At 38.4% G+C, this 12,964-nt stretch overlaps 1 protein-coding gene across 2 annotated transcripts; it reads left to right on the top strand.

Moving 5' to 3' along the window:
* Positions 1-158: 158 nt before the first annotated feature.
* smarcd2 (SWI/SNF related, matrix associated, actin dependent regulator of chromatin, subfamily d, member 2) lies at positions 159-10,259 on the top strand. 2 transcript variants are annotated; one of them, XM_046853730.1, is made up of 13 exons: positions 159-462; positions 3,394-3,590; positions 3,702-3,744; positions 3,824-3,958; positions 4,071-4,190; positions 5,747-5,842; positions 6,484-6,585; positions 6,685-6,846; positions 6,925-7,022; positions 7,100-7,235; positions 7,367-7,489; positions 9,331-9,432; positions 9,965-10,259. In XM_046853730.1, exons 1-13 carry the CDS (start codon positions 325-327, stop codon positions 10,016-10,018), a joined length of 1,506 nt encoding a protein of 501 aa, XP_046709686.1. In that variant the 5' UTR covers positions 159-324; the 3' UTR covers positions 10,019-10,259. The 2 variants fall into 2 exon arrangements, with proteins under 2 accessions (XP_046709686.1, XP_046709687.1); XM_046853731.1 differs by having other exon boundaries at positions 160-462; positions 3,824-3,946.
* Positions 10,260-12,964: the final 2,705 nt, after the last annotated feature.

Raw genomic sequence — 12,964 nt, 5'->3', positions numbered from 1 at the left:
CTCCCCCTTTTCTTTCTTTCTATCTATCTCTATTTATAAAGATTCGATCCTCTTCAGTGAATCGTGATCTTGAGTTGTGGCCACGCCCATCCCCTCTCGCGCTCCGCCATTGGTTGAAACGCTTTAAACGGTTTTTCCGGAACAACCATTGCGACAGAAAGCGGGGGGGGCGGTGTTTTGACAAGACAGTTGATGGGAGGCAGAGAGATGACACTCGGAGATCATCGAGCGCCTCCGAAATCAAGGAAGTAGATAGTTTAGAATATCGATGTAGATTTTAATATCGGGCCGATTTTTTCTTTTCAGTCGCAGAGTTTAGCGAGAATGGCTTCCAGAGCGGCTTTCCCTGATACTCCGGGCCCCCCGGTGATGAATCCCGGGATGAACTCTCCCGGCCACCCGCGGATGGCAGCGATGAATCCGGCCTACAGAGCAATGCCGAGCCCGGCTAACCAGTACCCGGTAACCACCCGAGTTATCATTATATTAATCTCAAGTTTGTAATTAGGGACCAAATTCAGCCATTAAGCACATTTTGTTATGTTTTATAATATAAAGCGCGTGTTAGCTTCCTGTGTCTTATTTCAAATGGCTAAGCTAAATCGCTAACGCAGCATATATTAATTAATCGAACAAAGTAACTAAACAGCAGTACATTTCACAAAACAAGTAAATAAATAAAAAATTTCCCAATGTGGACTAAAATAAACACGAATACTTTATTTTTTTACATCTCGCTTCTCTGCAAAGTGGTTTGGCTCCTACTTCCGCATTTAAGTAGAGTTCAGGCCGCGTTCTAAAGCGGCTTCGTGCTCCCTTCACAAGGGCCCTACACTGGCTGTGAACACACCCTTTATAGTGCCCTTCATGTCTAAATAAAGAGCTGTTTGGAACACTCCCTCGAAATGTGGCACGCTGAAGAACAATGCATTGACTGAATATAGTACAACTTTCGGGTTTTTTTTTTAATTCTTCATTTATTTTAAATATTAAAACAAACATTTAATATTTATGTCGTTCTGTGATTTCATTCAGCGACTTCCACGTGCGTTGGCATTCATTCAAGAATTCTTGTTGCATTGTGTCTTAACAGTTTGGGTCACGTGGTTACAAAAACCATCACAACATAAACATATTTGGAGTTTTAACTTTTTTTAAATTATTTTTTTCTTTATCTTTTATTATTATTAATTTATTTAATATTTTTTATTTTATTATTATTATTTTTTTAACTCCCCTGGTGTTCCTTGTTTTATGGCTTATGGTTCATTATTATATCATAATAATAATTATGATAATAATAATAACAATAATAATAATTAATACAAATATCTGAATTGTTATCTAAATTTAAATTCACGTTAAAGGAGACATTTAAGCCAAAAAAAAATCACATTTCTGCAAATCAATGTGGACCAAACCCAAGTTCCAGCATCAACCTATTTTCAATTCTGCACCGATCACAAATTATAGAATCCGAAGGAACTTCGTTGCCAAGTGTTTTTTTCCTGTTGTGTCTCCAGGAAGATACAGCTCTACCTCTGCCATGTAAATCTGTATTGTACGTGACTCTATTGGTCACTTAGATACAAATAATGAAAGTAAAGCGCATCCACTAATAATTGTAGAAAAGTAAATCGACGCAAATAATGTAAAAAAAAAAAGATCCATGGCAAAGGAGACGCCAACTTGTCTGAGACAGTGGCATTGAGGAAAAGACAGGAGGCGGAGCTGGAGGTAGCAGAGCCGAAGATGTTGAGATGTTCATTGGGAGTGACGACGATGGACAGGATTGAAAATTAGTTTTTTAGAGGGACAGGGCATGTACGACGTTTTGGAGACAAGGTGAGAGAGGTAAGATTGAGATGGTTTTACATGTGCAAAGGAGGGACATGGGGTATATCAGTAGGAGAATGCTGAGAAAGGAGGAGGTTTATGGATGTCATGAGGAGACGTGTTGAGACGGATGATCCACTGTGGCGCCCCCTAACAGGAAGGAACTTTTCTTTTGTCCACATCTTGGTCTTCAGTGCTTTGATAGCAGCAGTTCAAAATGCATGTGAGATCCTCCTCCTTTTATTTATTTATTTATTTATTTATTTATTTATTTGGCGGAACATTAATTAAAATCTACGTTTCCTGAGGAACGTATTAATCGCTGGACCGCAAGTTTGTTTAGTCTTCCCCTCTCACTTTGAGCATTATTTGATTTGATTTTTAAACTTCAACACATACACAACAATACCAGGGGTGTAAAAAACAAAAAAACGTATGTCCCGCTTCAAGAATTTCTCTTATAAAGAGAAAATCCTGACAATTCCACATGTCGAGAGAACGAATGATGAAAGGAATGAAGATTTGTTACAGTATGCTTTTGAATTATTGGATTTTATTTAAGCGATTTTAATTGGTGCTAATTATATTGTTTACTCAATTTAATGAATGTAATAAAAAAAGGTTGGATTTTTTTTTTTTTCTTAGCAAATATTATAAAATGTTATGATTTATATAGTTTAACCAAGGAGGCATTTTATTTAAATTGTTTAATAAATTTTAACTGTTTAAATGTTGATCACAAGTACTAATAATAATAATAAATTGCGTTAATAAAAAAGTTATTTTGTTTTGCATTTTTTTATAAAAAAAACAATTTTAATAATAATAATAATAATATATATATATATATATATATATATATATATATATATATATATATATATATATATTACATTTTTTATCTGCGAAGAAACTTCACCTCACAGAAGACGTCCAACTGAACAGTGTTAGCCATAGTATCGTATCGCAAGGTTTTTCCTAAGATGTAAAGCGTAAGCCATGCCCCCTTTGTGGTGAATTTTTAGCAGTTAAACTGGTTTGGTGCGTTTCCTCTTCCCTGTAATGTAAAAATGCAAAAAAAAAAAATTTCGGTAGTCATACACAAATGTAATAACCCCCACCTCCCCGCAAAAAAATGAATGGAAAGAAAAGAAAAACCTGGCAACCCCAAAGGAAATGTAACCCGAACGCTGGTTTATTTGCGAGGTTATTTACGAACAAACCAATTAATGCCTGGTCCATGAAACAGCTCTGTTTGTTTTTTGTTTTTGTTTGTGAATCCAACGCGGGCGATTTAGTCATCTCGGCTGGTGGGGGCGCTCGCAGACAAAAACGTACATGATGCCAAATCCTCAGGAAGGAACGTATAAACAAAAAGAGCGTCTTCGAACGCTTTAGGGCAAAACAGATGCTCTTCAATCAATCCTCTGTAACGGTGTACGAGGAAGCTAACAGGAGGCGTGGCTGAAATGGGGCGAGATCATTCGGAGATGTGAAAATCCGGATATATTTACCTTTTTAAGATTTTCCTTTTAATGCATGTTTGTGTTTTTGCAGCGTCCGGGCGTCCCTCCTGGTCGAAACATGCCCATGGGTGGAATGGGTTCTATGGGTTCTCCGATGCCCGGCCCGTCATACGGAGGCACCATGTCCATTCGTCCCGGCATGCCCCAGACCGCCATGGATCCAGCGCGCAAGAGACTCCTTCAGCACCAGCAGCAGCAGGCAGGGGGGATGATGGGACCTCGGAGAGGGTGAGCGCCAACATCAGACTCTAGTTTTCCTATCAACCGTCCAGTGTTCACCCATCATACGTAATTGTAATGTATTTGAAATTTTTTTTTGTCTCACCTCGCGGTTTTCAGGCTAAAGCGACGCAAAATGGCCGACAAAATTCTTCCCCAGAGGGTGAGTTCTCGCTCTGGCTCGTATAACACGTTAAATGTGTGTTTGTCAGCCGGCGTTCAATTGTTTTGCTTTGACGCAGATCCGGGACCTGGTCCCAGAGTCTCAGGCCTACATGGACCTTCTGGCGTTCGAGAGGAAACTGGACCAGACCATTGCTCGGAAGCGCATGGAGATCCAGGAGGCCATCAAGAAGCCCATCACGGTAACAAGCACTGTGTGTATTTAAGTATCTAGAATCAATACCTGGACGATGAGCAACGTTAAAACGGGAAAAAGCGCGAACCACAATTCTTTTACCGTCTTTTTTTTTTTTTTTGTCTCTAAAGCAAAAGCGCAAATTGAGGATCTACATTTCAAACACCTGCACACCTGCCAAACCAGAGGGGGAAGAGTCTGAGAAAGTGGCATCATGGGAACTTCGAGTGGAAGGCAAACTCTTAGAGGATGTAAGTTCCACAGCTGTTACCATGGACACAATAAAGTCTTCACACAAGCTTGTTAAATAACTACGACAAATAAATTAATTGCTAAATAAATTTAGCAATTCATTTTTGTGTTTTTTAGTTTAAATAAGTGTTTTATTCATAATTTAACATCACATCTCGGGTGAATATTTTTGTTGTGTTTAATTTTTAGTCACGTTTTCAATGTCGCCTACAAACTATCCTAAATTGATACTTAAAGCTAAAGGTAGCTAGAGTCTAATTTTAGTTCTTATGATCGTTTTAGTAGTAAGTCATCCCATTTGTGATAAACGTCAATGTCCTGGATATTCCTGTCTCATTTTTATACGGACAATATTTGCTGTAAAAGTAAACAGTGCAATTTTAGTTCTTCTGAGTGTTTAATTAGTAATTTAACATCACATCTGAGGTAAATAATTTTGTTGTATTTTTATTTTTAGTCACTACATGTTTTCAATGTCGCCTACAAACTATCTTTAATCGATACTTAAAGCTAGAATCGAATTAAAATTTTTATGATTGACATTTACCTCAAATAAGATGACTTACTAATAAAACAACGTCCTGGATACTTCTGTCTTGTTTTTATACGGACATTAGTTGATGTAAAACTGAGTGTTTTAATTAAACATCACATCTGAGGTAAATGTTGACCGTCTGGACATTTCTGTCCTTTTTCGTTTTTCTTTTTTTTATTGGTGACCGTGTGTTTTCATTGTTATACACCCACTTTCTAAATTGTCAGGTCTTACAGAAATTACTTGAAGCTAAAGGTAGTTTTTCTGAGTCATTTATGAAAAAAAATTTACATCATATCTGAGGTCATGTTTGATGTTCCGGACAGTTCCGTCTCGTGTTTTTATTTATTTATAAATTTCACTATTTTAACTGTATTTTTTGCCATTATGTATCACCTCTTTAAATAATTATCCTCTGTTATTAGCTAGCTTATTGTGCCTAGCAACATGGTTTTTTTTTTATCATTCGAAAGACCTGACCGTTGCTGATTATATTTGTTGTCTCTGAGTTTTAATGTCGAACGTAGCTGATATTAACGACGGTTTTCTGCTAGTGAGAGTCGCTAGATATTTCAATGAGAGAGCTAGCTCGTCCTTCCAAAAGAGTCTGTGCGTGTTTTACCCTCCTTGAACAGCAAACTGTTTTTGCTAATGTCAGGACTCGTAATGTCTCCGAGCTGTTCTTCATCTCGCAACCGTGCCGCTCCACAAAGTCTTACAACCAGATGTGCTGTGGAAATTTCCCATGATGGCTACGCCTCTGCTCGAGGCTTTATAATCGGGTTAAGAATTGAAACTCTGTGAGAAACATGTGGGCATGACGTGATCGACCCAAACACACACACACACACTGAGCCACCTGAGAAAATGAAATAGATTAACTGCTTTCTTTCTTTCTCAGTGGTTAAGAACAAAATGTGAGTGAAAGCTAAAAGAAGGAAATAATTGGTGTGTATAGTCAGAGAACATAACTGACAGTTTTTCTTTCTCTTTCTTTCTCTTTCTCCTTTTCATCCATAGCCTGGAAAACAGAAGAGAAAGTTCTCCTCTTTTTTTAAAAGCCTGGTTATTGAGCTGGATAAGGAGCTGTATGGTCCAGACAACCACCTGGTGGAGGTAACACAGCCGGGGGTGCCAATACTTTAATCTTAGTTAATCTTAATAACAGTTTAGATGTTTCCATACAGTTCTTAAAAATTAGTGTACAGTTTAAAATCAAGTTCAATATCCAAGACAAACACCAAGATAAATAAAAATAAAAAAATTATTTCTGTAAATAAATATTGGAAAGTATCGCTGTTGGTAAATAACTACAAACTTCTACTAGAGAAAAAAAAATATATAAATATAAATAAAACTGTATAAATAAATGTACACAAAGTATAATTCTTAATAATTTTTTTCATATTAAAAATGATACTTTGTGTACATTTATTTATTTATTTATTTATTTATTTTACTGCAGGCATATAAATACGAATATTTTACTGAGATTTATAAATATAAAATGGCATTACTGCAGAAAATGGTTATTATTTAACACAGAACTTGATAAACAAAATAAATATAGCAGGGAAAAAATCGAATTGCATGTAAATCGAAGTGCATCAAATGAAATGATTCTACTTAGGGATAAAATCATGATGTTGCCTCCACAAGCCTATAAATCTGGGGAGGAACAGGAAATATTAGGAGATTAGAACATTAAGGGGCTCGTCGGGGTTGTTGTTTTGAAATGTTTGCGTTTGGTTCGTCAGTGGCACCGGATGCCCAGCACTCAGGAGACGGACGGCTTTCAGGTGAAGAGACCTGGAGACGTGGGTGTGAAATGCACGCTGTTGCTGATGCTCGACCACCAGGTAAACACGGGGCTTTTGTGCCACTTTTACAAACCCGATTTATGACCCAGTGCACTAACGCGTCACGTCGACGCCGCTTTCCATTCCCTCGCCCCGAAGCCGCCGCAGTACAAGCTGGACCCACGGTTGGCGCGTCTCCTGGGCGTTCACACTCAGACCCGAGCCAGCATCATGCAGGCGCTCTGGCTCTACATCAAGAACAACAAGCTGCAGGACTGTCACGAGAAAGAATACATCAACTGCAACCGCTACTTCAGACAGGTAACGCTAGGTGGCGTAAGGAGAATCCGCCCCACCAGCGCTCGCCAAGTCGCTTAACACGCCGCCATCTCGTTTCAGATCTTTGCCTGCCACAGAATGCGGTTTTCCGAGATCCCTATGAAGCTGGCGGGACTCCTGCAGCACCCGGACCCCATCGTCATCAACCACATCATCAGGTGTGTACGAGGGTTGGTTTTTTACCTCACGTCTCGCCAAAAAAAAAAAAGAATAATCCTCCCTGCGTCTTTGACAGCGTGGATCCGAACGACCAGAAGAAGACGGCATGCTTCGACATCGACGTCGAAGTGGACGATCCACTAAAAAGCCAGATGAGCAGCTTCCTGTCCTCCACCACCAACCAGCAGGAGATCGCCGCTCTAGAAATGAAGGTTGGTGTGTGTGTGTGTGTGTGTGTGTGTGTGTGTGTGTGTGTGTGTGTGTGTGTGAGGGGTCATGTGATCAGGTCCGGACATGGCCGATAGCTTACAAACAGGATTTTTGTTTCTCCCTCATTCATCAGATCCACGAGACCATCGAGTCGATCAACCAGCTGAAAACGCAGCGCGACTTCATGCTAAGCTTCAGCAACAACCCTCAGGACTTCATCCAGGACTGGCTCAAGTCTCAGAGACGAGACCTCAAGGTACCCGCAGTCCAGAATATTCCAGAATATTTAGTAGAGTTCTCAAATCTGATTGGTCTGATTGGATGAAGTTTTCCCATCAATTTCGTATATATATATATATATATATATATATATATATATATATATATATATATATATATATATATATATATATATATATATAAAATACTATATTATAATATATTTATTTATTTTTTCAATATGTGGATCGCACTTGAGGATTACCGATTTAAAATAGATACTGGATTTAAAAAAAAATTATAATAATACAACTCTACATGTGAAATAGTACTGAATTTTATTATAAAATAAATAAAAGAATGTATTTGATTATATAAATAATATAATTATTTAATTAATAAATTGTATATAATAATCGTAACATAGCGCTCTCCGTGCAGCGCTCAGTCTCGCGTGCACATTGTGGATTTTTGGCTGATCGTTCCAGTAGACAACTACTACTGCCCTCTATTGGTTGATCTCTATTTTAATTGTTATTTATTGCAATAATTACTGATACAGTGGTCCCCCGGTTATCGAACGGCTCGGCTATTGAAATTCCATTTAGCGAACGGTTTTCCGAACGAAATTTCGGTCCGGTGAACGAACAAAGTTCCAGTTACCGAACGCCACCCACGCTGCCCAACCCAGCGCGAGGGGAAGAAACTGCTTCCGCTTTAACCATTGCTGAGTAAGCATCTATCGCAACTCCTGTTTGTGAACAATATTAGTGATATTTAGCGGTAAGTACAGTAATCATTTTGTTTCTTACTCTTGTAAAGTTGTTAATTTATACTTTTACAGAGCCAACACAAAATACCCGCAGAGATCGGGATAATCCGGCAAAAGGCAGTCCATAAATAATATCCACGGTGCTTTACGGAGGAAGCCCGATTGCGATGAGCTCAATGTGGGCGGGGCACGCATGAGCGAAGGAAAAGGGCATTCCCTGAAGCACCATGACAGCCACCGTAGGGGGCGTGGCAGGGGGATTCCTGACTATTAATACGGCTAAAAACAGGAAAAAAATGGTTAATTATTGGGTATTGGTGGAGTTCGGGAACGGATTAATTGGTTTTCCATTATTTCTTATGGGATAATTAGGTCCAGTTTTCGAACATATCGGATTTCGAACGGTTTTAAGGGACGAATTAAGTTCGATAACCGGGGGACCACTGTATATGTAAAATATTAAAGAAAAAAAAAACATTTTAGCCAAACATTCAGTAAATACAATGTAAAGGTCTATTCATAAATGATTGATAATTAAAAAGGTAATTTTCCTTCTTTCTTTGTTTCGTGTGTTTGTTTGTTATTAATACCAAAGCATTGAGAATAGGATCTTTTTTTAAATGTTTTACATTTTCCAGACATCACACAGAAATGATTGAAAAAAAAAATTAAAGGAATAGTTTGAATATTTACAATTGCCTCAGCCCCGCCTCCAGGAAGTGCGAAGGCGCTGTAGCCGAGATCCAGAGGTTTGTATTTTTTTGTTTGTTTGTTTGTTTTTTTAACTTCTGGCTCCGAAGCGAAATTTGAGACACCAAATACGACTTGGCTAAAGGACTACATTTATATTATTGTTGCTATGGCAGTAATGGTGTTTGGCTGTAACACTGACGTTATGTTATGGAGACGAGTTTTGAAAATTCGAGACATCAAGCCAAGATCGCTGAGTTACTCAGCTGCCGAGCTTGTGAGATCGAGACTGGTTTTCATTAAAAGTCGTTTGGTCCGACTCAGTGGCGCTGCTAAAATGGTGTGTGTGTGTGTGTGTGTGTGTGTGTGTGTGTGTGTGTGTGTGTGTGTGTGTGTGTGTGCGCGTTGTCTTCCAGCTGATGACCGACACTGCCGGGAACCCGGAGGAGGAGAGAAGGAGCGAGTTCTTCCAGGCTCCTTGGATCCAGGAGGCTGTGGGCCGCTACCTATTCTCCAAGGTATGCAATGTTTTAGCAAAATCCATTTTCGTTGCAGTTCAGCTTGCAGGCTGCAGGGGGCGATAAGTTACAAACGACATCTTTTTATTAAAAAGCAGGGGCGTAGCGTTAGACAAAATTTATTATAAACATTTGCAAACTTTTTTTGTAAACGATTTTAAATCAAATTCCTGCGTGGTTTAAATAAAAATTAAATGGAATAAATTAAATCTTTTATTATATTGAATAAATTGAGTAATCGATTAAATAGACACAATTTAAATAGATTTTGTGAGCTTTTTTTTAATACATTTTTTTTTTACATTTAATATTGAATTGTCCAAAGATATTTTCTACTTAACTCCATTTATTTCAATAGCAAATGTCTGCATTTAAGAGACAAAAAAAAAAAACGATCCATATCGCTAGATTGTCGTAAAAAAAAAAAATACATTTTAAACAGCGGACAAAAGTACGGCGTGAAAAAGCGTAACCTCGTCTGTATTTTTGATCCCCCAATAAATGAATTGCCTTCTCTTTGGTGGTCCTACAGGTTCAGCAGAGGAGACACGAGCTGGAGCAGGTACTCGGGATCCGCCTCACCTAAACCCCTCCTGTACGTCAGAAGACGCTGCGGCGAAGAAATAGCGCGAGTCTTCGTCGTCATCATCATCGTGCAGTTTTATTTTTTCCGCTTCAAATTTGGTTAATGGATTTGCGGCTATAGTACTTTTTTATTTTATTTTTTTTATATAATTTCCATTGCAGTGTGCATTTGTTGTTTCTTTGGTACCAAATGTTTGTATTTGGGGGGGATTTTTATTTCAAACAACTTTTATAAGCCATAACTGCCGTGTTTTTGTTTTTTGTTTTTTTAGGTGGGGGGTTCATTCAGGTATCTCTGATTTAGGAGACAGAACACAAAATGTAGTGTTTACAGTACGTTTGCGTGTGTTTACCTTCTCTGTTATTTCCAGACATAACAGTAAAGGAGCACAGACACGTGTTTATAAACAGCAGGTAGGAGCGTAAGCCATCTTTTTTTTTTTTTTTTTTCATTCAAACTGACGTTCAGACGGCTTTAAAACTGGGGTCCGATTCCGTTTAAACCGGAAATGCTAATTCTCACATTCTGATCGGTAACATCGATTGGATGATCAGTCGAATTTGAGTACAGGACAGACTACACGTCTACCACTGGAGCGGACGTTTTTCTTTCGCAGAATCATTTTGGTACTAAACCAAAATCCGGAAATCCGCAATTAAAAATGAATCACAATTTTTTACAGGCCATTTTTGCCCGGTTGCCAGATAAAAAAAGGGCGTCTTCCTGTGTCGCCGCAGACGGCGTTGGAGACGTATCGTCTGGCCTCTTGACGCGTGCACTTTATCGGCGTTAAAACCTGGAAATGAAATGGACTTGACGAGGATCGTCATAAATCTCCACATATAGTATTGAAAGGGGTGGGATTCTGCAATCTAAAACGAATCCCCTTGCATTTACACCTTCGATACCTTTCCAGTGTCCTGGAGCAATATTTGTGTCATTTGGAAAAATTCTAGGTTCTCCTAGAAACCGGTGCATTTATCTTGAATTCTGTATTGCAAAAACCGGTTGCCAGATTTATAAATATATATCTATAGTTTGATCCGATTCGCCCATGACATCATCCGTGATGAGGTCCATTTCACTCCCACGTAATACGCGAAGTTCAAAGGGCCGGGTCGAAAACTTATGCACAGAATACATCCGTAAGAGAGAATATTCTCGTCCGCTATGAACCGAAGCGTGAATACTAAAAGAATTTCGTGGGGGTTCATTTAAACCGCGGTTACCAAAACCGGCCATCATTTTAAAGCCATACAGTGCGATTTATTTGTATTTTTCTTAAAGCAGCTTCTTACATTCCGTCTATAAATGAACTTAACGGGACGATTTGGGCTTTTTTTTACACTTTCTACGAAAACAAAATTTATATATATATATATATATATATATATATATATATATATATATATATATATTCGGACAGTCTAGTGTTGGAACTAGCAAACAATTAAAAATGTAGCTATTTTTTATAACTGGCAAGTCTAAAAATGCCAGCAGAAAAAATGATTCAACGTACACTAGATTGCCAAAAGTATTGGGACACCTGACCTTTCCTGTTCTATGTGGTTCTTTTTCCAAACCATTCTCACAAATCCGGAGGCCCTCAATAGTACAGGACGTCTTTAGATGGTGCTATAATATTGTGCATTCGGTTGAACTTGGAAACCCGAACCTGTTTCAGCGCGGCGATGCCCCTGCGCACAAAGTGAGCTCCTTGAAGATCTGGTTTATACGCTTTGGAGAGGAGCTGCTATAAAGCTCTGATCTTCTGAGCTTGTATAAACCTTACGGTCAGGTTTCGACAAACGACTGGCTATCGAGTGTACAGGACGCTGATCAGTTTAATTCCGACTGATCTTTAGGTGTAGGAATCAGATTTTGGCCCAGAGCGTTCCTTACAAGTTCTTAACAGCCATTATTGCTGTTGTTTTTTTTATTATTTCGGAGTATTTCTTTAAGCCTGGCCTGTTATTACAGTGACTGTATCAAACATGCCATTGTTTAAGATCTTTTTTTTTCTCTTTTTTATATCCTGTCGAATCAAAAAATTATTTTTAGATGACAAAAAAAAAGAGCACGTTCTATGTTTTATACTTCTGATGATCTGTACTTTTTACAAATATTTTTTCAATCGCTTTGTATTTGTACAATAAAACAGCCGGTCTTTGTGCTTAAGTGTGCGTATCTGATTACATTATCAGGATTTCTGCACTACAGCAACACATGCATATACATTTCCCACTACATGGATCATCTCCAGCGGATGGTAGACGCTGCCGTGCGGCCAAACCGATCCGGTGTTACTCATCCGTCTTGGCGTCCTGGACAGGTCTCAACCAGAAACACCCACCACACATTGAACTGACAGAGTTTTCACAAAGTATAACAGGAGTTAATCTGATGAACAATGTTTACCTCTGCTGCAGTAGAATAGGATGGGGGGGTGCTCTCTATAATACACTATGTAGATAGCATTTCATTTCATTAAAGAAATATTGGTCCGCTTGGCATTGTTTGGATCCATCCTCTCACCTGCAGCCACGATGTTTCATTTTCATGTTCTCTGCTCATGAAAAGGAACCTGATGCCACCATAATCATGCTCCTCAAGACGTTTCAAAAATATGTAGTCCTTCGCCCTGGAGTTTCAGCAGATAGAAATGCATTGATGAACAATGGCTACCTCTGCTGCAGTAGAATAAAAGATGATCAGGGGCTGGGACATACACATTATAGAGAGCATTTCATTGTATAAAAGGAACCTAGTACATGATGAGTCGTAAAAATAAAAAAGAAAGCTTTCCTGTGAGCTAGAAATTACACAAAAGTATATAAATACATTTATTTTATTCATGTTCTATCTTGTTAGGCTTGACTAATCAAAAAAATATATTTTTTATTTTTTTTATGACGTGTCTTTTATTAATTAATAATTAATAGTACG

The sequence above is a fragment of the Silurus meridionalis genome, chromosome 7, assembly GCF_014805685.1.
Source record: "Silurus meridionalis isolate SWU-2019-XX chromosome 7, ASM1480568v1, whole genome shotgun sequence".
In the NCBI taxonomy this organism is placed as follows: domain Eukaryota; kingdom Metazoa; phylum Chordata; class Actinopteri; order Siluriformes; family Siluridae; genus Silurus; species Silurus meridionalis.
This window is presented reverse-complemented; position numbering and strand designations above follow the sequence as displayed.

Bases quoted from the DNA above. Each gene is read 5' to 3' on its own strand.
- smarcd2 (XM_046853730.1), top strand. From the start codon at position 325: ATGGCTTCCAGAGCGGCTTTCCCTGATACTCCGGGCCCCCCGGTGATG. The intron at 463-3,393 runs GTAACCACCCGA...GTGTTTTTGCAG, and splicing joins GCCCGGCTAACCAGTACCCG to CGTCCGGGCGTCCCTCCTGG. The intron at 7,236-7,366 runs GTTGGTGTGTGT...CTCATTCATCAG, and splicing joins TCGCCGCTCTAGAAATGAAG to ATCCACGAGACCATCGAGTC.